At 39.7% G+C, this 24,567-nt stretch overlaps 1 protein-coding gene across 1 annotated transcript in view; it reads left to right on the top strand.

Moving 5' to 3' along the window:
* GALNT5 (polypeptide N-acetylgalactosaminyltransferase 5) overlaps positions 1-24,567 on the top strand; it is a 43,691-nt gene that overhangs the window by 4,398 nt on the left and 14,726 nt on the right. The window contains exons 2-5 of the mRNA XM_004743890.3: positions 11,350-11,516; positions 13,122-13,241; positions 22,031-22,166; positions 22,763-22,882. Coding sequence (XP_004743947.1) covers positions 11,350-11,516; positions 13,122-13,241; positions 22,031-22,166; positions 22,763-22,882 — 543 coding nt within the window. The remainder of the gene's footprint in view (positions 1-11,349; positions 11,517-13,121; positions 13,242-22,030; positions 22,167-22,762; positions 22,883-24,567) is intronic.

Raw genomic sequence — 24,567 nt, 5'->3', positions numbered from 1 at the left:
TGGATGAAGGTTGGGAAAAAATACAAACGAAAAACATTTGATTCATCAGGTTGGCACGATTTGAAGTCTTCTTATTTTGATTTTATTTATTTTCAGCCTTGCTCAGAAAGTATCTGAAATGGCTTACAAGAATGCACACATTAAGATTTTTTGAAGATAATACATTTTAGAAGTCAGCAGAAGGGGAAAACTGTCATAGAATATAATAAGAAAACATGTGAGAGGGAGAGACAGAGAGAGACAGAGAGATCTATAAGGACACAGGAGGACAGGAGGGCTTGCCTTGAAATTAGCCACAGTAGCAACCCACTGAAGCCCTTTAATTTTAAGAGTTCTGGGGAATATCTTCCACACTGCTCTTTACATTTTCCAAAATGCACCGCTATGGAACGATTAACACAGTAACTGGCATAACTAACTGCCTATTGAATACACACTGAGCCAAATAAAGGATGAAAACCTTTTACTAGATTGGCTAGTACGTTCCTTTAAATTCAGTTCCCCTGAGTAAAAATATTAACCAGTACCAGTGAAGTTAATATCTTCTTAAGGATGATTTAACTGATGCGCCAGGATGAGGTTGGCCCTGAGAAGGAGAGGAGACAAGCAGGATGTCCAGGACAATTTCACCAGCTCTCTTTTCAAAATCAAACTCTCTTTTCCAAAGCTCCTCTTCCCTCCTATTCTCCTGAGTCCCAGAGAACCATTTCTAAGCTGTTGAGATTCAGTCATGGCCTCTTCCAAAAGCACAAGGACCCCTGTGGGTCATGAACATTATTCTCGATCTCCTTTTCAGTGTCACCCTAACCTCTGTCCCTTGCATGATAGCTGGAGCTTTCTGCATATGACCTTCTCTCTACTGTGGGGTCTCTGCATTAGGAAAGTATCTCATGACATTTTCCTGCAATCATGGTCAGTACCATCCACTGATGTTCCTCTTAACTGGTGCCTTCCTACTGGCCCCACCAGCCTCACCTTGCAGAATCCTTACCCTTTCCTCCCACGCACACTGGTCGAACATTACTCAAAACCCAACTGCAGCTTATCTCCTCTTAGACCATGATTTGACTGTGACCTCGAAATTCCAACAACCTTTAATGCGCCCACAGTCACTGAAATACTCCCTATCATGTGCTCTTCCTTCACGAGAGCCTTAAGAATTTGTTTGCCTCCTCAGTGAAAGTATAAGCTTCTCCAGGAAACTGTCTTTTCTTTCATTTTCTGCCTCCTTGGCCCTGAACAATATGGTGTGTTTTTTTTTTTTTTTAAGATTTTATTTGTTTATTTGACAGACAGAGATCACAAGTAGACAGAGAGGCAGGCAGAGAGAGAGAGAGAGAGAGAGGGAAGCAGGCTCCCTGCTGAGCAGAGAGCCGGATGTGGGACTCGATCCCAGGACCCTGGGATCACGACCTGAGCCAAAGGCAGCGGCTTAACCCACTGAGCCACCCAGGCGCCCAACGATATGGTTTTAAAAGATATGTTTCTCAGAAATGCTTTTTGAAAATTGATACTATTTTAAAACAATAAATGAAAGGTAATCATTCAAATACGGCATGCAATAATTCTTTTTATAAACTAATAATGGCTTCCTAATTTTTCATTTTGGATATATAGAGTATGTTATTAGTATCTGGCTTAAGGTAAATACATCCTGTTCTAACACTATGATCTATTCATTGATTCATACTTGTTCTTCAGTCCATAAGTTCATTGTTTGGTTTTTCCTTTTAATGTTTTGACTTTCAGGGGAGGAAAAATCTCCTTATTTTGTTTATAACAATGCTTGGTGTCCATAAGTAAAATACAGTTTCATTTTTGCCTAGAACTTTTGCCTATAAAATATGCTTCAAATAAAAATTTTTGATATAGTCATTTTAAAGTTCCATATTTATTTTATTTTTTTTTAATAAAGAGCCATCCTTACAGTTCTTGCTCTCAACTACTGAAGTTCGTTTCAGTCAGCAATAATCAATACACGCAGATTTTGCTAAAACGCTGTCCTATCTATGAGAAAGGCAGGGCCTTTGTATGGCAAGATGTCTGTCCTCTGGCCTGCCTCGATCTAGTTAAGATAACACTCCAAAAGTAAACTTATTTTAAGAGTGCACTTCCGGAATATGTTTTAGAGAAAAATGACTCAAAATTATTTTTTTGCTGCCAGCCTTTAGTTTTTAAAGTACAATAAGAATGATAGCATGCTGTCCTACCACTGCTGCGTCGTCATGAGGTTACTCGGTTGCTTAATGAAATGCTTTGCTTTTCTACAGAACTCCGGCAAGCTCCTTTATAAAGCAATTAAAACTGATGTTTACTCTCTTAGCCCAGAGCCAGGACTGTCCACCAATGACTTGATTCCTTCCCACACAGCTACAGAGACTTTTTCTTGGGGAACATAGGAAAAGGAAAGGATAGCACCACGCGTTTGCCACAGACCAGTCTAAATTACTGAGGGGAAAGAAAAACCTTTCTAGCACGTTAATTTCCACTCCTTCCTCCCCTCTCAATCCTACTGAGGTCAAAAACCGTAACTAATAAATTACTAGAGGAGGAGGAGCAGTCAGGAGAGAAAACATAAACCGACCACATGTGTTTCTGAAGTTCAGGCTCCTGAAAGTTTATCTGGCTGGGAGAAAACAGAAACTCGAAAGTTAAATGAAGTGCGTATTCTTTATTTTTACACAGTGTGGATATTTTAATTGACGAAAGGAGACTGACTAACAGTGAAAAGGGAATATTATCTAAAACTGATTGCAGGAGCTCCCTGGGAAACTAAGCAGGAGCAGGAAAGAAACATCTGACAAGATGATTTAAAAGGGTTATTTCGGGTGCTTCTGAATTGTTTGTGTGTGTGTATACATGTACATTGGTGCACATCTGTGTGTTTGTGAGTTAGAGCACAGTGTGCTATTTCACTGAAAAGTCATGTCGGAGAGCAGGAAATAAACAGCAAAATTTGTTTAAACGGTACAGGCTACACCACAGCATAACAAAGGTTAAACGTAGCTGAAAGATGACACAGGGCCTTTCAATATGTTCATTTATCACACTCTCCCCATCACTTGAAAGCAGTAAGGAGAAAGATAATCAGAGGACACAAAACACATTTCTGCTACTAACTCAGAAGAAAACAATGAAATAGTGCCTGATTATGTAAAACTGAGAAATGTTAGAGCAGATCAGTGACTTTTCCCCCTAAATACTGCCAAAGACCCAGAAATGTCTCTGAAAGAAAGGAGGGAAAAAAATGTAGGAATTCGAACCTTTTACACTTCTCTTTTACTCATCTAATCCATGTGCCTAATTTAACCGCCAGCCTAATTTTATCAGACTCTGGCTGCAGTATTGCCCTGGGTACACTTTGTCTCAGAAAATAACTACCTGTTGGGCTGTTCTGGGTGACCCATTCCCCACAGAGCCTCTCAAGAATGAAACACTGTTTGCTCAAGGGTCAGAAAATTGGGGAAAAATAACAGTGTTTAGAAGCTCTCTTTTGTTGTTTGCTTTCAAAATGAAAGGAGCTTTTTAGAGTCCCTTCTATGTTTTAAAAAAAGTCTACATTATTCCAAACTAAATTATCTCCAAAATTGGCTCTGCTTCTAAAATGTTGTTATATGGACATGTGTGAGAAGGAGTTGTACGGAGAAACAGTATTTACAAGGGCCTTCCGACTTGCCTCCTGTCATCTGATCCTTCAAACCGTTCCTTGAGGCAGGGACAGTCACCATCCCAGCGCTGCCTATGGAGAAACTGGACCTTGAAGAGGCAGCTGAGCTTTTAGACAGCGGCCGATAATTCACTGGTGGCAGTCGTCTTTCTTCCATGTGCTGTCTGCTCACTGCCTATGAGGAGTGGGGCTCCCTATACCGGGGAGCTGGGACCGTTCATCCTTCACGCTCACCTTCCCACTTGAGCCTTACAACAGTCGTGCCAGACTGGTAAGCGTTACATCCCCTGAAGAGATGAGGAGGTAGAAAAAAAAAAAAACTCAAGGAAAGGTATTCTGGCCCAGGGTACAACCGCTCCCAAGCGACACCACTGGAACCCAAACTTTTCTGATTCTTCCTCACTCCATAAAGATTCCACCACCCGGGGTTGGCTCTCTCCCCGAACCAGCTCCTCCTGCCTCGGAGTGACCATTACCCTCACCTCTCCTGTGTTGGCCGAGGCTGTCTGAATAAGGGGATTCTCGCTTGCGGGGCCTCACTGAAAAAGGGCTTATTTATGTTCTAGGCAATGCTGTGTTTGTGTGTGCATGTGTAGATTTTATGAGTGTATGTGTATGCACACTTCTGTTCCAACCAACCCTCACAGCAACACTATGAAAGACATATTATCTCTCAGATGTTTTACAGGTGAAAAAATGAGGCTGAAGCTTGAAAAGAATGGACCATGTATCTGCTGTCCCTGCGAGCCAATAGCCAAATTGCTAAAACTTCCTAACATCTAATCCCAGTCCTCTTTCCATAAGGATACATCTCCTCCTTCCTTTTCCTTTGCTTCCTTAGAATCATACAACTTTGACAGAAATTAAAACATCTCTCTTCCTCTTCCTTACACATGAGTCAGAGTTGTGTGAAAGGAATTAGTGTTGTTTATCAGCTACCTCCTCAGAGAGAAAATTGGTAGGAAAGTATTTTCTATACAGCACTAAGCAAATGTCGACCACAGCAAATGGCTCTGAGCTCCCACTAGGTGATCTACCATCTGAGCAAGCTCCCTGCCTCCAAGGCAAGGACTGCAGAACGTTTTGCGGAAGCACAGGGTATTCCCAGAGTAAGGAAGGGAGACCCTGTACCTGGCCTGAGAGAGGACAGAGACCGGAAGGGTAGGGAGTCAGAGAAGTGGGGGAAAAGCGGAAAAAAAAAAAAATCCATTAAGAAACTGAAGGAAATCCGACATGAGGTTGGGGAGTGTTGTGGAAATGAGATCATGGAAAGTAAGCAGAACACAGATCCCCTCAGAACCTTGTTAAGGTTCTTCTAAGGACCAGTGAGAAAATGTGGAAAATAAAACCACTTGACGTACCTTTTCTCAAGGGTCTTGTGACACAGAGGGAAGCACTTACAGGTGAACAAGGCTCAGGTTGCATAGACAATCTCAGAATGTTACTACTGGATGAAGCATCAAAGTTGATCTAATCCAGTCCCTTGGGTTAAAGAGAAGTCTGAGAAGGGAAGTGACTTGCTCAAGGTCATAGCTACCCCCAAGGTGCTCTGACCGTCACCCAGAACTATTTCTGCCACATGACATCACCGCTGTTCTTTTCCCTTTCATGCTGATTTCACTCCAACAGCTGACTGCTCAAAATAGCCGATTGTTAAACTGAGAAATGTTGATCCAGAGTCCAGTAGCTTTGATGGATATAAGGCGACCTCAGAAACCACAGCCTCAGCTGGCTGAGGCTTTTGGGGTAGAGGTGGTGAGTGTGCCTGAAATCTTCTAAATTAGCAGTCAGGCAATTTTGACTGAATGTCAGGGTTGTCTACTCTAGAAAGAACAAAACACAGAAGTAAACTTTTTATATAACTATACCCTATTATCAGGGAGAAGTCAAGAAGCCCCAATATATCAAACATCTCCTAGAAAAGAATATAATTCTGGAGGAAGCTCCTCAGTGGGATGCCCTATTCCCCCTTCTGATCCTCCCAAAGATAGCAAAGCTTAGAGAGTGAAGGCCCCTGAAGGCTTACCTCCAGGCACTAGTTGAATTGCAAATCGGACTTGAGAAATATTCTCCACGACCTTCTGTTCAAACCTGAGAAGACTGAGACTTGACCCACATAGTACATTTTGATGGTTTCGGAATAAAATGAAAAATTCATAAAAATGAGAGAATGTTATCATTTCCCCAATCTTATGATTTGAAACCTTCTTTATGGGACAGACTACATTCAAATCGGGTTAGTGGCTGAGCATTCAGCACTCACAAGCCAAAAAGGCAAAACACATCACTCCCTGAGTCTCTTGATAACTGACGAGCCCTTGACAGATCTGAACTAAAGGTTTGCCTGAGAAAAGGTCATTGTACCCAGTCAAAATGTGTGTGTTTGCATTGTGGATACTCTCAAGTCCTCACATGGGTTTTTGCTATGGACCCTACACAGTATTTTTATATGCATTATTGCATCAAATCTTCACAGACACTCTGTGAGGAAAGCATTGTAATCTTCACCCTAAAAGTAAAGAAACTGAGGATGTGCACAGTTACACGGCTTACTTGTGGTCACGCAGCCAGTAAGTGTCAGAAAGGAATCAAAACTCGGTCCCTTCTCATCTTTCTCAAGTCTAGAGAAAGTCCAAAAAGCGATTCCATCAAAGTAGTATCAGCCATGCGCTGGTCAGCTGACCTCATGTCAGAGCCTCCATTAGGTAAGTACCTGGATTGGCCGCCATGATGTAAGTCCTAGTTTTTCCCAAACCGAACAGATTGGCTTAGTTTTTAGAAATAGTACGGAGTCTGTGGGCTCTAAACACCTGACTTGTGAAATGGATGAACATCTAGAATAAAAATATGACTTCTTAACCTCAAAAAAGATTACAAACCCAGGAATAGCTTGCATTTAAATGAGACTTCACCTGAGCTGCAACTCCTCCCTTCACTACAGCAGAAAGCAGGGTTTCCAACAGGCAAATGGTAAGAAAGGAAATTTGCTTTTAGCTGGTCATTGGAGGATCATTTGAAATTCTTTTCACAACCTGTAGTAACCTAGATGACTGTCAGTACATAAAAAGGGTGTAGGCGTTAATGTGGAAAGCCCTTCTGGTCTGGTATACTGCACCTTTAAACAAAGCTAGCTTGCTAGTTTTTCTAGACACCTGGAAACTTGTTTGCCCTGCTGAGTTGTGCAGGCAAACAGGTACATATAATTGTTAGCGTGGCCCGGCTTCTCAGCCACCCAAAGCAAGGCACACTCTGTAACTTTGTATTTCCAGTCTCTCTCAGCTCCTTCTGTGCCCCTTTTCCCCATCCTTTGATGCTGCCTCTTTTTCCAGGCACCAGTGTGACATGTACAATATAATCTCCCACAGAGTCATCTTCAGTGGGTTCTTTAAATGCATCTGAAATATGTGTCTGCCAATAATTGGCAGATTTCCTGCTTATTTCCTGCGATTCTGGCATCTAGTGGAATCCTTCATGACCCCACCCATTTGGATTTCTAATTTTAAAACTAAGGCACCATGATGGGCTGAGGAGAATGGAAGCTCAGATATTTGGTTATGGAGGTGCCTCTCCCCAAATCTCAAATCTCTGAGAGCTCTTCCAATCTCTAATTTCATACTGGCTTACGTGACAACACTTCTTGGAACTTCCTTCTAAAAGAGACCAGAAATCTACTGTTTTATTATTATATGAGAAGATTCATCAGCATTAGACTACAAGGTTAACTCCCCGATGTATTCTCGTTTATAACTAGATTTTCTAATATCAACCAAATTTTAACAGTAAAGCAATTCTCAGGACTTCACAGAGAGGCATGTTGGTTCAGACGGCTCAGGCAGAATTTGTGCAGCTGACCCTTTCTTTTTAGAACTGGTTTATTTTTCTTAGCACCGAATCATGTAAGGAGTATTTAAGTGTAAAATGTGCATTTTCCATCCATTTGCATTATAAAATTAGAGATGAGGAAGTCATAGGGAGTCACTGATGTCTTCCTCAGGCTATTAAACTCCTCTTAGCTTACTTCTTCTCTCCCAACATATAGCTCACGATGGAACTTTTACCCATTTTATACCAGTATCCTCAAAATCCTCTACCATTTTTCTTTCTATTTCGTTTGCTCTGATGACCCCTAGACTTGGATTAATTTACCAATTTTCTTTTATCTCCTCCTAAATTGGGCTGACAGACCCTCGTGGAGTAAATCACACCAGCATTTTGACTAAAATTTTCAGATCTTCTAATTCAGGAAAGCACTTAGTGCCCCTCAGAAATCCTTTCATAAGTAGTTGGCCATTACTCCCTCCCATTATTCATAGTGTCAGTTCGAAATACTCTCTATTCTTCTCAAAGCCCTACACATTAACAAACAACCTTTCCTCCAACATGAGCTACAAATTCTTTCAACTTCTCTGTGCATAAATTCATCTGTATACATTACCACCTTTTTTCTTCCTATCTCAAAGAAAAATGTCTCTTCTTCCACCATTAATATTTTGATTTAAGCTCCATTCCATTTCCATTTTTTTATCCACCCATTTAATACACATTTGTCAAATATTAATTATGTGTAACTATGCTAGAAGCATTGTAGTAAGCAGGAAATTCTGGATGCAGAAAATAAAAAATAAAATCAATAAATTAATGCTATGGCCTCCAGAACCATGAAAGAATATGTTTCTGTTTTTTTAAGCTATGAACTTGGTTATAGCAGCCAGAGGAAACTAATATAATTTGGTTTCAAAGAGTGGGTTGCTGATGTCACAAACACCTAAAAATGTGGAAGGATTATTCAAGTAATATCGAAAGAATCGAATAATAGATAAAAGCAGGGAAAATTTTGAGAAACACAACAGGCCAAGCCTGGATTGCCTTGAAGAAATTGTTAGTAGAAACATACATGTTAAAGATGCTACAGGTGAGGGCTTAGAAGGAAGTGAGAAGTACAGAAAAGAAAACTTCTGTCCTCTTTAAGAATACACATACCGACTTGAATAGAATGTTGGTAAAAAAATATAACCATTCTAAGTGCATCTTGTGAGGGTTCAGAAGTAAATGTAGAATACAAATACTGGGAACAGGAGTTACAATGACCCTTGCAAGATAGTGGCAGAAACTGTGTCTAAATTGTGTCCAATAGCTGTGTGGAAGCAGAAATTGTAAGCCATGCACTTGGATAATTAACTGAAGAGAATTCCAAGTCAGATGTTGAGGGTGTATACTGGTATTTCTTTTCTTTCATAGTTAAATGTGAGAAGAAAGAGATAAATTGAGAAAGAAACTGATAAGCAGGGTTTTTTTTTTAATTTGTTACAGCAGCCACAGGAAACTAATACAGCCCTTAAATATCTCACATTATTTAGAAATGCCAATTCGTTGATCTCTAATGTAGAATCAGATCAGTTTGAGTTGCCTACTAGTTGATGTTAACACTGGGTACCTGATTACTAGATCAGGGTATCTGGTAAAAATGTATCATTTTGATTTTACATCACTTGAAGATTTGGGACATGCTCCCATCAGCGCTCTCTCTCTCTCTCTCTCTATATATATATATATTTTTTTTTTTCTTAAGATTATCTACAAATGCTAAGTAAAATTAAGTCCACTTTGTCTTAGAGCTCAGATTCCCAAACTGGCCTATCACAACTTGTGGGTTGTCTAATTGTTTGTAGAATTTTACTTACATTGTTTGTTTGTTCTTTAAGACACAGATTCTCAGGGACTATTCAGAATTGCTGGATAGAATTTCTGGGGCTAGTGATTGGCTATGTATGTTTTCATAAGGCTTTGTAGGTTAGTATCATAACTATCCACTTTAAGGAACCATTGAAAGTACAGACCAAAGCTGGGTTTGCCTATCTTTTCTTAAGTATCTGCTGTGTGTCAGATAAATAGTAGGTGAGTTTTATAAAATACTTGCACTTAATCTCACAATAAATCCATTCTTCATCTCTGCTTGGATGTTCTTAATCTCGGGCAAATTCAGGTTCAAAGGAGTTACACAATTTATCTAAGCCAGTAATTAGGGGACCTGGTATTTGACCACATACTTACCTGATTCCAAAAGCCATGCTCTTAGTACAGAAAAATCAGGATAGTGCAGTGGAATGACAACAATTTGTTCACATTTCCGTATATATCCTTTTTAGGTGAATCATATTGGATAAGCCATCTAACTTCTCCAGCTTCAGTTTGCTCTATTTAGAGAAGAGGGTAAAAATATGGATCTCAGACCGTTGTTATAGTTATCTACATGATAATACTTTATTAAGTACTATTGATAAATGGTGAGTGCATGGAAATATGGTTTTACTATGGTTTTTGCTCTTATCTATTTCTTTTTTAGGGACTAAGCAAAGTGTAGCTATGTCGTCTGGCAGAAGTGCCTGCTCCCACAAAATGCTACATCTGCTGCCAGCTTCTTTTATTCTTGAGAACTTAAGGCTTCCTGAATGGCTATTTCTGGAGCCAAACTGGACAGAGTTTGAGTCCCAACTCTGCCATTTACTAACAGTATAATCATGAATTGCCTTGCCATGATTTTAATTATTCATCCATAAAAAAGGGAAGAGATGTTGTTGGTTTAAATTGAAATAATACAGCATGCCTATAATATTTATTTATGGTCATTATAATTTAATTATGACATTATAACAGTAGTTGTGTTAGAGGATGGCAAATACTCTTTGTGAGGTTCCACTCGGCACCCTCCTATGAAGAGTAACAGGCAGGGGATGGAAGAATGCCAGCAGTGAGGCAGTACACATTGCAGGGTGTGGGGAAAAAAAAAAACAAGACCAATTACAACCCACCTGAATACCAACTCCCACTGTAGCCTTATCCTCCTCTCTATCCCAGGACTTATTTCAACTGTGGTTACTCTGTAGCACAGAGAGTCTCAGCAAGTAACCCCTAAATAGATAGAGAAGATGAAGAGTTTAATTATATATCTCCATATACATCCATAAATACACTCACATGCAAGGTGGGAGAAAAAATATTTCCTTTGGCACTTGGCAGGAGGCCCTTTGGAAGGGCAATCAGAAACTACTTGGTAACATTAAATAAGTCAGAGTGTTCTCTTGTGGTATATGGTCTAAGTAAGATAGCACTAGCTACCATTTGGTGAATTCCTATGCCAGGAACTGTGCTAGACATTTCATGTGTGTTCTCACTAGACTGTAAAGCTCTGTTGAATAAGAAACTTTACCTAATTTTAAAGATGTAGAAGCAGAGATACAGAGTGATTAAGCATGGTATCAATGGATAAAGACCTGGGAAATATTGGGGGTGAGATCCAAAACAGTGTCTAACCACCTGCAAAGCCTATGTCCTTCCTGTCCACTACAGCGAGTTGCCGCTACAGGGACTTCTCACATCTTGTCTTGCATTGCTAGTCCTTTCACAGCAACTGCTGTTACTGGCTATTCTTACTCTGCTGTCTATTTTGCTTATAACCCTCCCCAAGAAAAACACATGATAAAATCATCACTGATATATATAGTAGATATTGGATGGATGAATGAATAAACAGATATACAGACAAACAGAGAGACAAACAGATAGATATACGAACAGATAAACAGAGCGTGTGAGTGTATGTATACCTATATACAATTGCCCTCTGTGACTTGTAAAACCATCTCATTAGTTTTAAAATGAGTCCTGCTTGTGTCCTGGCCCAGGTGCGCAGAGCAGCTCGTTCATGATAACCTCCCAACCACCAGTGTCATTATGTGCTTTGTGGATGAAGTGTGGTCCACTCTCCTGAGGTCTGTTCACAGTGTCCTTAATCGCTCTCCTCCACATCTCATCAAGGAGATTCTGCTGGTGGATGACTTCAGCACCAAAGGTAGGAAAACCACTCCTGAAAAATTGAAGTTCGATATGAGGCAATAGCAGTTTGGGTGGATGGCAAAAATATCAAATCATTGTTTCATGTGGTGCTTTGGAGGCATAAAGCCAAGCATCTATGGGATATAGAAAGTGAATTCTATCTTCAGTTAGCTGTCTCAGACTTTCCTTCCGCAGTGCCTTCTCTGCCATGTAGAAATGATTTTCTAACTATAGCTCCTTGGAGCACTTTAAAATCCCAGAGACCAGAGAAGATACTCAACAGTTTTATGAAATCTAATAAGCTAGTATCCTCACAATTAATAGGATGTCTTTCCCAGTGATAATAACAAGTCAGAGTTAGACTCTACGGAAAACAAAGAAATGGAAGGCCGATGGTTTCTTCTTCAATAGCAAAGCAAGTTATGTGTTAAGTGTTGAGAAGACAAATTGCCAAAAGAACCAAAGAGATGAGGCTTCAATAGAGTGCAAAGGCAGAAACGGTCTGGAAGAAGTGAAGAATCTCCTTTTGGGGTCCTCACATAATTTGTGTATATAAATGGTCCATTTCCACCTGAGGTCCCATAGCTACCACATTACCAATTCCCAAAATGCAGTGCACGTTAGAAAATTTAGAAAATAGCAAAGAGAGGACAGCCCCAATAGAACAACTCAGTTCTGTTCATGACCAAAATGGCATGAGCCAGTTTCATCAGCCTCAGAATTCCTACCATAATCACCCTGAGGTCCATTAGCACTAAAATGCCTTAAAACAAACAAACAAACAAAAAACTGGTTGAAAATCTTGAGAAGGGGCCTTGAAAACATAAACAGAAATAGTATCCATTCACCAAGCAAATAATAGTCTTTTTATGAATGACAAATCCAGGGACCTGAAGAACCATTTGGAGAGATCTAGCTTACATGGTTTTGAGGGTCCTCTTTAAGGAAAAAAAAAAAAAATCCCACAAAGTCAGTAAGGAAGTGAGCAGCAGAAGTACTTCTGGAAACCTTTCCTTCCTGGGGTATCTGTCAATAGCTTAATTACACATAGAAGTGACTGCAAGTCATGTAAATATATCCCATAAAACCCCAACAACATTCCTTTAGATGCATTCCTCCTTGGCCACCCAAAAGACAAAAGATGTATGGCTCCGGTGGTGTCATAGTAGGGAAGTGACAGTGCCCTTAACCAATTGCAGTTATAATAACTTTCTTTCACAAATTTTCCAATTTGCATACAATGCTTAGCCTCTGGTCTGGGTCTTGGAAGGGGCCTTTGTAAGCCAGGAATTTTGTACAGAAACCTGAGTTTTCATTTATCTCAGGGCAAATTTGCCCCTGTCCTGACAAATATTTAGAAAAGGTAAGCCCTCCTATGGGTCATTTGGCAACACTAAAAAAAAGGATTTGGAATTTGAGAAACAGATAGCGTGGTGTATTGAATACAGAAAAAAATTCACCCAAGAAAATGACATCAGAAAATAAAATCATGCCCCAAGGAGTAAAATTTACTGACTACAGTAAACATGGTTTCTGGAATTTGATGTTGAGAAGCCACTGCTGGTATTATCCCCATCTTGTTACTTAACATGTGTCCTTGTCTGTTCTTACTGTGATATAGACTACCTAAAAGGTAATTTGGATAAATACATGTCTCAGTTTCCAAAAGTTCGGATTCTTCGTCTCAAAGAGAGACATGGCTTGATAAGAGCCAGGCTGGCAGGAGCACAGAATGCAACAGGTAAGAAACTGCCAATTCTTTTTTGTTTTACCTATATTTTCGTTTTAGTTTATTTGCTTTCAAATATATAGCAAATTTGAAATAATACTTCAGTGAACACCCACATGGCCATCATCATGCCACCAATTTGAACTTTCTGTACCATGTGCTTCATCACACATATACACAAGCACGTGTCTATAAATACACAGTTTTGTCTTCAACTTTTTAATTCACAGACATTATGACACTACAGCGCTGTGTACCTTAGTAGGCATCTCTGCAAAATACAGACATTCTCTTAGATAAGCACACTTTCCTATCTAAATATCCTCTGGTTTATACTCTTTCAGACCTCCTCATTGCTCCTAAAATGTTTTGTATAACTACTTCTCTCTTTTGAAATTTGAGATCTTATTACGTCTCATGCACCACACTTAGTTGTTTAGTTTCCCCAGCTCCTCCCTCTAGCGTAGACAACACAATACTTCCAGTTGACGTGTTTTCAGAGTCCAGGCCACATTCTGAAATTTTCTCATTGTTTCCTGATGTTACACTCAGGATAAATGTTTTTGGCATGAATAGTTTGTAATATTCTACTATGTAGGTGGTAGGAATTACGAATTGCTTAATGGCTTCAAATCGTTGACACATGATGTCTGGTTGTCCCACTGTGGATGATAGTAATTTTGAACATTTGGTTAAAATATTGACAGCAAGATATTTCTTTGGGGGGTAGGAAGTATTTGTAATGTGATACTTTTGATCCATATGAATACTTTTTTCCTTACATTTTACTCAGTGGTTTTGCACCCATTGATGATAATTACTTGAATCAGTTATTACACCGGGGCTGTCCATTTCTCTGTCCTTCCCTCCTCTTTTTATTCCTCCCTTCCTCTCTCTCTCCTTCTTCTTTCCCTCTTATGCTCCCATCAACAGGAATTTATGCTTTAAAAAATTCTGTGTGTATATTATTAACTTCCTTTCTTCTGTCTATTCTTCCTTCCTTCCTTCCTTCATTTATCTATTTCTTTATTTATTGTACTCAGATTGTCCCAAATTGGACCACTTGGAGCCCCTTTAAGCCTATGCTTTTTTGACCTCATCTCATTGGTATTTGTGGACTTAGAATTGTTTACTTTTCTCTTCCTTGACCTATGTGTATGTCTGCTCTTCTAATAGGGCTGTGTTCCCAAAGAGCAATATAATCTTCTTCTCTTCGCTTCTTTTTAGGGTGTGGGTGTTGGTGAGTGAATGGGGGGAGCCAAATCTCTTCTGCCCATGAGTACTCTAAAAAAAAAAAAAAATCAAACATATTGATTTATTTTCACAGCCTTCTGTGGAAAGACCCATTCCCTGTAATAATAGCTGAACTTATGTACCAGGTTCCATTCTAAATACTTTGTACAGTAATTGATTTCATCCTCACAATAACCCTAGGAGCTAGGTACAATAATTTTCCTCATTTTACAGATGAAGATATGGAAGCACAGAGAGGTTATGACTTGCCCAAGTTCTCCCAGCTAGTAAGTGCTACAGCAGGATTGGAACCCAGAAAACTTAGCTCCAAATTTGCACTCTTATCTGCTACATTTTCCTACCTCTAGACATCTAGCTACTCTTGCCCTAAGCTATGGCATTACTGATCTCCACCAGCTTGAATTTAAGCATGTTCTTTTTTTTTTTTTTTTTTTTTAAGATTTTATTTACTTATTTGAGAGAGGGAAAGAGCATGAACTGAACAGGGCGCCTGACGTGGGTCTCCATCCCAGGACCGTGGGATCACTACCTGAGCCAAAAGGCAGATGCTACTGACTGAACCACCCAGGTGCCCTGCATTTAAAAGCATGTACTAATGATAAATTATCTGCTCATCTAGTTATACTTCCTTGTAACTAGGCCCCAAATTTTGAACTTTTCTTATCCCATTGGTTTGCTAACAAATTTCTTTGGCCTGTAATGGAAATCTAAAATGAACTACAAATACATCACACCAAAATTGACATTGTGGTGATAACTAAGATTATTAATGATAAACCGTATTTGGAACATTAAGTAAAAATCCACGTTTGATTTCTTTTGGGAATAATTACACGCAAATGATACAAAAATAGGATAGTGAGGAAATAGGCCAAGTGGGCAAGTTTGGGGCTAAGATCTGGTTGAAGAACCTTCCCAGGCAAGTGGAAAAAGAAGTGCAAAGTCCTGGTGGAGAAATGTTCTCTGTATTAAAGTTAAGGAAAGCTTATTCTGGCTGATGGGTGCTGAGCCTGGAGAGAGTGACAGGAGATTCATCTGTGGGGCAAGACAAAGGTGGGCTTTTGTAAAGCATTGAGTCGTTTAAGGAGTGTAGGCATTATTCTTGGTATCATATGAAAACAATGAAGTACATTAAAGAGGAGGATAAAATTGTTTGGCTTAATTTAAAGCTCACTTTGACCACCTGTAGACAATAGGTATTAGGAAGAGGAGAGAGGAAGGAGGGAGACCAATTAAGAGGTTACCATAGCAGCGCCTGGATGACTCAAGTCAGTTGAGTGTCCACTTCTAGCCTCGGCTCAGGTTGTGATCTCGTGGGTGGTGGGATTGAGCCCCACAGGTGGCTCTGCACTCAGAGGAGAGTCTTCTTGAAGATTCTCTCTCCCTCTGCACTCCCATCACTCATTCTCTCTCTCTCTCAAATAAATTTAAAAATTTTAGAGAGGAAAAAAGGAGGCTGTTATAGTTGTCCAAGCACAAGGGAGGTACAAGGACAGTGAAAGGAAAGGGTCAGAGTAAGACTATATTGTGGACATGGAGACCACAGGACTTGTCATCAGATAAGATATGAAGAGAGCAATAATGAAAGGAGTCCCTCCAAAAAAACCAAAAACCAAAACAAAACCCTAGAATTGGTATCTGAGCAACTTGGTGGGCTGTAGGGCAATAACCAGAGGAACAGATTTGGGATTGCAGTTGAGTTCTGATTTTGTCCATGTAAATTTGAGATGAAAATGAGACATCCATGTAGAGAAAGCTGACAAGCGCAGAACCAAAAATGTACTGCTTTTAAAAACCTTCTCTGTGCCTGCCTGGAGCACAGAGCATGCTGGCGATGATCTCCAGAAGAGTCCAAACTGTTAGACAACATGGGAGTCCTCTTCAGATGGGCTGCATGAACTCGCTCAAAGCAGCTGCCTAAATCGGCCTGCTCAAGTACTTGTGTTTATACAGCCAGCAAATAATTTCTTTGAATTTAGAAAATCCAAATGTAAAAATATAAACTTGGCTCTCAGTCAGTCATTAACATGCTTGAACACATTAGCTCAGTTTTTGTTGGGTAATTCTCAAATTATTTGGACCATGACCCATGTTAAGAAATAAATCTTACATCACAACCCAGTGCTTATATATATATATGTTACCCATATAACTACAGTAGACATTTCATGAAATAACATGTGTAGCAGATTCTAATGCCTTCTTTGCTATTTTATTTGTTTCTTAGAGTCTGACAAAGCCCACCATATTGTCGCAATGACTTGTTAATGGGTCACAACTCTACTTTGGAGAGTCCAGCTACGTACATCTTAATTGCTTGCCACTGTCTAGTGAAGAGTTGCTTCTCAAACTATCAGAGAAGAACTTTTTTTCTTTCTAATTTCCAAATTTTGTGGACCCACCCCTTTGTAAATTATAATAAAGATAAACTACCTAAGAGAGAAAAAATAAAGCTATAATCACAATTATATGTGCATACATCTATACAATATGTATATAGATATATGCATAATTTATTATGTATAACATATACATGTGTATATAGATAAAATACATAACATAAAAAATGACATAAAATAAATACACAGCATAAATAATGACATATAAGTTATACACATACACATATATAAAACAGAGAATAAATTAACAAATTCCAGCAACCTGCTGGAATTTTAAAGCAATCATTTTCAATTTCTGTTCCTGTGTCTGATGGCAGGGTCTGTGGCCCACAGTTTGAGTAGCATTGGAGGGACACCAATCCCTGAATTTGGAAAGGAGTTGAAACGTGTGTTCTGTTGGGATCAGTAACAACTTTGTTGAAGGATACATCCAAAAGGCCTAAAGTGTACCTGACTCCTGTGGGCAATTCAAAGGGATTCAGAAGCCCATACCAGTTTTGGCTGAGGAAATAATTCAAGGACCATTCAGGGACTGGCCCTAAGTGGGGCTGGCCAGCCTTTTCACTCTCCCAGACTCTCCCTGGGCATTCCGCAGCCATCACAAGTAAAGCACAGGCAGGAGACATTGTGGGCCTAAAAAGTCTCTGTAATCAGAGATCAGCAAAGATACCAGGGCAGAAATTTTCTCTAGACCGCCTCGACCAAACAGAGATGAGAGACAAGAATCTGAATTCAAAATCTGACAGGCCCTGACAGCTTTTGTTTCCTAAAGGATTTTTCCTTTAGGATTCAGAGAAAAGGGAGGGGAAGCCACAGGCAAGGATGAGAACAAAGATCCAAGGACCTACAGAAACTATCCAGATGGCCCCATTTTGGTCCCAGGGTTTTATTAGACTCTCCAAAAGTATGTAATATGAAATAATAAGTCACAAAACAGTGACTCTCTGAACACTAGCAATGTTCACTACATGTTTAGTTTCCAGTGTATGACAGGTTCTTCATCTGGTTATGATTCAGGCAAAAAGATCGGGTCCAATCAGTCATTTCCTGAGATGGAGGAGATAGAGACTTCAAGTAGGACTTAAAAATCTGAACGGCGGTCCAGGGTCAGTGGGTCTCTAGGGGAAGTGTCCTGCAGGAAGCCAACAGGAGTAAAAAGAGATGCAGTAATTGAGGTACAGGGTGAACAAGCCGAACATTCAGATCTCATGTGAGTATTGAACAAAAGAGCAAGTTATTGCTTCTGAGTCTACATGGGCAGGTTCAACAGTACACTCTGGAGAGTCAGAGTAGAGATCAGATTCTCATTTCCTTTATAACAAGGGCATTTGGCAAAATACATGACATTGCCATGAGCATTCCAAAGAATCAGTTGGCTAACTTTAAGTATGTGAACTAAAATGACATCTAACTCCTGGACAGCCCTGAGGTCTCCTGAAAAGCGATAGTCTTTCTGTAAATTTCTACAACTTGTTTCTGTTGCAAGTAAAACAGATGGTTTCCTTAGCATCACTTATAAATTATTATGTAAAATTAAACAACCAGCCAGGCCCACATCCCTCAAGGAACCCTAAACACAACATGCCAACACTAATTGGTGCTGGCAACAATATCCCAAGCTGGTTGGCTCAATAGAAATGGGGGGCCTGTACTCAACAAGGAACCAAAGCTTTCTGGTACATTGTGCATCTCTAGGTTGGTCAAAAAGTAAATAAATAAATAAGTTACAATCAAACCCATCTGCAAACAATCCAGCATCACTGTTATCTACTTAGGAAACAGAAAAACCTGTCATGTGGTCATCAAGATAAAATTCTTGGGACACCTGGGTGGCTCAGTTCGTTGGACAACTGCCTTCGGTTCAGGTCATGATCCCGGAGTCCCCAGATCAAGTCCCGCATCGGGCTCTCCTCTCCACGGGGAGTCAGCTTCTCTCTCTGACCTTCTCCTCACTCATGTTCTCTCTCACTGTCTCTCTCTCAAATAAATAAATAAAATCTTTAAAAAATATATATAAAATTCTTTGGGCTCTAGCTTAAACACTCATTGAAAAAACAGTAATATCACTAGCTATTTATAAGAAATTTAGGTTTCAGATAGATCTTAGAACTATCCCCATAAGGTAAATCTCAGAAAGGGTAAGTAATTAACCAGTGTGGCTAAGGAAAGCAGAGCTCTGTGGCTTCGATCCTATGTTCATTTCACCATGACACTTGGGGTTAGGAAGAGTGTATGAAATGTCCACAGATCATACCCACTACAAGTAGAAGTCCTAGCCAGAGTCAGCTACATAGACAGCTCCCTGGTCTAGTTCCGGAGATCTTATTTTAAGTGAAAGTGTCTGAAAGTGGAGCAATGACATTCATGCATGGGAGGATTCTTTTCTCACCCAAAATAAAACAGTATAAAATTCCAGTCTATGTTTTGGGCAGAAGCTGCTTCCTTTGGGTTCTGGCAACAAGTGAATGAAAATCTGTATGGGAATCTGGGCCAGGTGGGAAGTGAATGTAGGTTTGGGTACCCATCCTGCTGCCACCAGAGATTTAGAAAGTTGATCCAGGCATCTTTCACCCTGCCAGCTTATTCTGGGGACAGGGACTGGTAGTCTGGTAGACACTGCTCTTTAGTTTGAATGGACCAACAGTCACTGAAGTAGTGAGAAAAAGGAGGTTATCTTCTGCATATGGTATTCATAGCCAAGTGGGACCTTAAGCAGGCCATGCTTGCATACCCTACATACCTAGATAACCCCTATGAACTTTCCCACACAGGGAGCAGGCTGTGCAAAATAACACCCTTAGTTGATTATGAACCATAATCAACTAACCTATAATCACTGAAAATAGGACTCCACCAGCATGATAGGGGTTGTAACCACTGTCTCCAAGAGTTGGGGGTAAGAGAAGAGGGACTTCAGTCTAGCACAGCCTGGTTATGCCTGGAGACTTCTCAAGGACATTCCTCAGCAAGACCTTGGCTAAGGTCAGTTTCTTTACCCTCATGCGAAAATACCATTGTTGATCAGTTAATAAGATATGGAACCACTAATTAAGAGGTAGTTTATCGTTTTTAGTGGCTAACTTTAAGCTTTCTCATTCTCATAGCCCTGCCTCTTTATGGCCATTTTTTTTTTCTTTCTTTTTTTAGGAACACAGGCAATGGAATAAACTATGTGTTTTCTGATATCAAGCTGCCACTTGGCTGAGCAAACTTGAAAAAAGTGCTTAAGTTCTTTGTTTCTATTAAATGGGAATAAAACTCAGACCTACATCTCATTTCTTAAGGGAAAGACAAATTAGATTGATACATCAGGTTTGTTGTGTGGATTAAACAAGACAACCATGAAGAATGTTTAGGACCGTGTCTGGCATAGAGTAAGCACTTAATAGAAGATAACTGATGTTGTTACAGGTTTGTCAAGAGCTGAGGGGAGCAGCCAGGGGGCAGAGTGCTCAATTCAAACAATAAAGCCAAAAGGAAAGTGACACTCAAATCTGTATTTCCTCCACTAATATAACTAGGAAGTATAAGAATTGAAACAGAAGAAAGTTCTGACTCCCTGAATGTTCCATGTTTCCCTATATAGAAATGGGCTGGTAGATTGGGCAGATGTGAGAATCATCTCACGGCCTAAGGAGCCCAGAACAAAAGGCTCCTCCTATATGCATTACAGCCTGGGCCTATAGTGGGAAAAGGAGAGGACTTGGAGTGGGAAAGTACTGAATGTTGAGGCAGGTGAGGAAAATGTCTTGGAGACCTCCTGAGCTCCCATGCAGTAAGACAGAGATCTTGGCCTAAAGGAGGTCTCCAATGGAGGAACCTGAGCTAGGAATGAAGCTATGCTGAGAACATGTCCTCTTGACTGCAAGTCCCTTCACAGGCTGTGGTGTACTGGCTGCAGACCACATCTGGTGTGAAAGGACAGCCTCCACACATGAGGACTTGCCGGAAAAGCCTTTGTAATTTGGCTATAGTTGGGCCTGAAGAAGCACATCTAGGATTTTGGTCATAACATAACCCAGATTCCTCAGGTTATTATTCATCTTCTCTCTCTCTCTCTCTCTGTCTCTCTCTCTCTCTCTGTCTCTCTCACACACACACACACACACACACACACCACTTGTATAAAATCATTTGGAACAATATAGATGCTACAGAGAAAGTGTTACTTCACACAACTAGTAGGAAAAAGAATTTTTAATGCTTGGTTTTTGGACTCCAAGTTTTTTGTTCTTTTTTTTTTTTAAGATTTTATTTATTTATTGACAGAGAGAGATCACAAGTAGGCAGAGAGGCAGGCAGAGAGAGAGAGAGAGAGAGAGAGAGAAGCAGGCTCCCCGCTGAGCAGGGAGCCCGATGCGGAACTTGATCCCAGGACCCTGAGATCATGACCTGAGCCGAAGGCAGCGGCTTAACCCACTGAGCCACCCAGGCGCCCTTCTTTTTCTTTTCTCTCTCTCTCTCTCTCCTGCAAGCTTTGGATTTTTTATTGTGGTAAAATAAACATAAAATCTTAGTTATTTCTTCAGTGCAGTCCAGTACTCTGAAGTATATTCACACAGTGGTGCAACCAATCTCCAGAGCACTTTTCCTCTTGCAAAACTAAAACTCTGTCCCCATTAAACTATTCACTATTCTCCCTCCTTATCCCTGTAACCCTTTTTACACTACCTTCTAGCTTTGCTGATTCTTCCTCTTTTGTTTTCACCCCTGTTATGTAGAATGATTTCTCCTTTTTGTCATTCCTAAAGCCCACCTTGGAATACCAAACTCTGCCTGGTCCACAGGCCCCCATTCCAGGTTAATGGGACCCACCCTCCTTAGAAAAGACAAAGCAGCCACCTTTACTACTAACGATTCCCTTCAAAGTCTTGGCTATCCATTCTAAGTGGCTTATCAAGTTTTCACAAGCAAAAATGATGCTTGCCCTAAGGACTTCTAGAAACAAAATTCATTTTATTTCACTATAGAATGAAATTCTAGGGACCATAGAAGTCTAGAAGACTATTTCCCTTATAATCACCTTTCTGGAGCAATCCCCAAGACCTTTGGACATGAAGTACACACACTCAGTAAATCTGCATTTTCAAATGTTGTTTGTTTTTTTGTTTTGTTTTGTTTTGTTTTGTTTTGTTCCTGGCTCTCTAGGTGATGTGTTGACATTCTTAGATTCTCACGTGGAATGTAATGTTGGTTGGTTGGAACCTCTTCTGGAAAGAGTTTATTTAAGTAGAAAGAAAGTAGCCTGTCCAGTAATTGAAGTCATCAATGATAAAGATATGAGGTAATACTGTCATATTCTACAAGATACTTCTAAGTTATATTTAACTAACAATAGCAGAAAGTACTGGTCATATTCCATATGACATGTGGAATGACATATGACCATTCCATGCACAGTTCATCCATTTAAATAAATGAAAATACATAATAGATATCTTGGGATCAGAGAAAGTCAATCCAGTAGTTTATTTGGTCATCAAAATACTTAACTCTTAATAGCAATAAATCCTAATATTCATTGTTCAGTTCTTTCCTCTTTCTAGTCAGCTGTACCTGAACCCAGAAAATATCTACCTTCCTTAAGATTAGTTCATCTTTTTGTGGGAAAAACACATTTGCTCCTAAATTGTTTTTTCCCCTCAAAAATAGTCAGAACATTGTTAAAAGTTAAGTTAAAAACTAACAATCCAGCCAGTTAGTCACTAATATGACTTGCACTCATAAATTTGCTTGAAATGTTATTAAAAAGTTTGTGATAATCTAAAATCATTTGTGTAAGCACTTGCTCCATTCATTTGAACAAGACATGGTATCAGGTTGATTAAGTATATGTGATGATCTCAGGGAGCACTTTTGGTTTTTGTTTTTCTGTGTTAGTTACATGACAGTAGACAACTTTCAAAGAGGCATCTTTGTGTGGCCCATGAACTTTGGTTGGAGAACAATTCCTCCAGACATTGTTGCAAAAAACAGAATTAAAGAAACAGATATAATAAGGTAAGTATGTGAAATTTAAGATTAGAAAGCAATCATGTATCTTTTTATAAATGTGTAGGAAGCTATTCACAAAACAAGTATTTCCTGTCATTCTGTAGACCATCAAGAATTACAACTTTAACCAGTAGATGATCAAAAGTGAACAAAGTTTTCCTAAGGTATTACTTTCCCACTACCAAAACTCATTTTTGTATGGTCAATTATACCTTTTTCAACATGAACCCAGAGAAATTCAATAATACTTTTCCTGTTCTCTGGGGTTTACAACCTAAGAAATACATACTAATTGAATATGCTGCATAAATGCTATATAAACACACATAATGTTAAAGCCAACATGAGTAAAAATTAGAAGAGTAAGTAATAGTAATAAAAATATTGTAATAATAGCTACTGTCAGGATTTTCTTTTTAATTCTAATCTTACCCTTTCCATGGGAGGGGTGCCAAATTCTGTGAATGAATTAAGAAATAGATACAGAAGGAAGATTTGAATTAAAAGTGAGGCTTTATTGCTGGAGAACCTGAATTGAAGAACACAGCTTAGACCTGAAGCCAAAGTGAGAACTTCTGAACACTTCCCCCAGACTATAGACCTGCAGAACAAGCATGCAGCCAGCCTCAGGCAGAACAGCAGGAATCCCAAAGCCTTCCCCCTTGGAGAGAGCAGTTGAGCAGACTAGTGCCAAGAGAAAGCCTCCGGCCACAGTGGATTGTAGCACTATTTCTCAAAATTTAACCCTCAATAAAGCATGCCTCATTCCTTGCTAGGTGTGATCCCTTCAGAATTGTTATTCCTAGTAAGTCAGGGAGGAGTACTACCCTTGACTAAACACTGTGCATTTAACCCTCTCTATTACTCTAGGAGAGAGATTGTAGTATTGTCATTTTAGAGATGAGGAAATTGACCCTAAAAGAGGTAATTTCCCCAGGGATGTACAGTTAATAAAAGAACAAATTGGGATTCAAACCCATATCTGCCTGAATTTAACACACTTAATCTGATCCCATATCTAAAGAACCTCTGCCGAGGTGCCTGGGTGGCTCAGCGGGTTAAGCCTCTGCCTTCGGCTCAGGTCATGATCCCACGGTCCTGGGATCAAGCCACGCATCGCATCGGGCTCTCTGCTCAGCAGGGAGCCTGCTTCCCTTTCCCTCTCTCTGCCTGCTTCTCTGCCTATTTGTGATCTCTGTCTGTCAAATAAATAAATAAAATCTAAAAAAAATAAAAATAAAAATAAAAAATAAGACTCCGCTTTGAAGGTCAGTGTAGTGATTGAGTTCAGATTATATTCCACGTAACATTAGGAAGAAAATGCATTCTGGATGGACTAGAAAGGACATTTGGGCATTCAGACAGAATATGTGCATAAATTGTAGGGGAGGGGAAGTAGATGTGGGGCAGAAATTATCTTAAATTGCATTGTACTCTAAACCCAAGACAGGCTGTCCACACAATTTCAACTGGGTCAGTGGTTGCCACCATGGAAAGTGATTACTGCCTTGTCCAGTTGCTGATTCAAATGTAGTTTCTATCCCCCATAATCTATAACAGTCATGAAGACTCTGGAATCTGACTCTTTGGATTTAAATCTCAACTCTACTTCTTCCTAATGGTGTGAGCTTTAAAAAGTCTCTTAACCTCTTTGAATCTCATTTCCTCATATTCGGCCTTAAGACTAAAAA

Source organism: Mustela putorius, unplaced genomic scaffold (assembly GCF_011764305.1).
Source record: "Mustela putorius furo isolate JIRA1106 unplaced genomic scaffold, ASM1176430v1.1 tig00003869_pilon_pilon_pilon, whole genome shotgun sequence".
Classification (NCBI taxonomy): Eukaryota; Metazoa; Chordata; class Mammalia; order Carnivora; family Mustelidae; genus Mustela; species Mustela putorius.
This window is presented reverse-complemented; position numbering and strand designations above follow the sequence as displayed.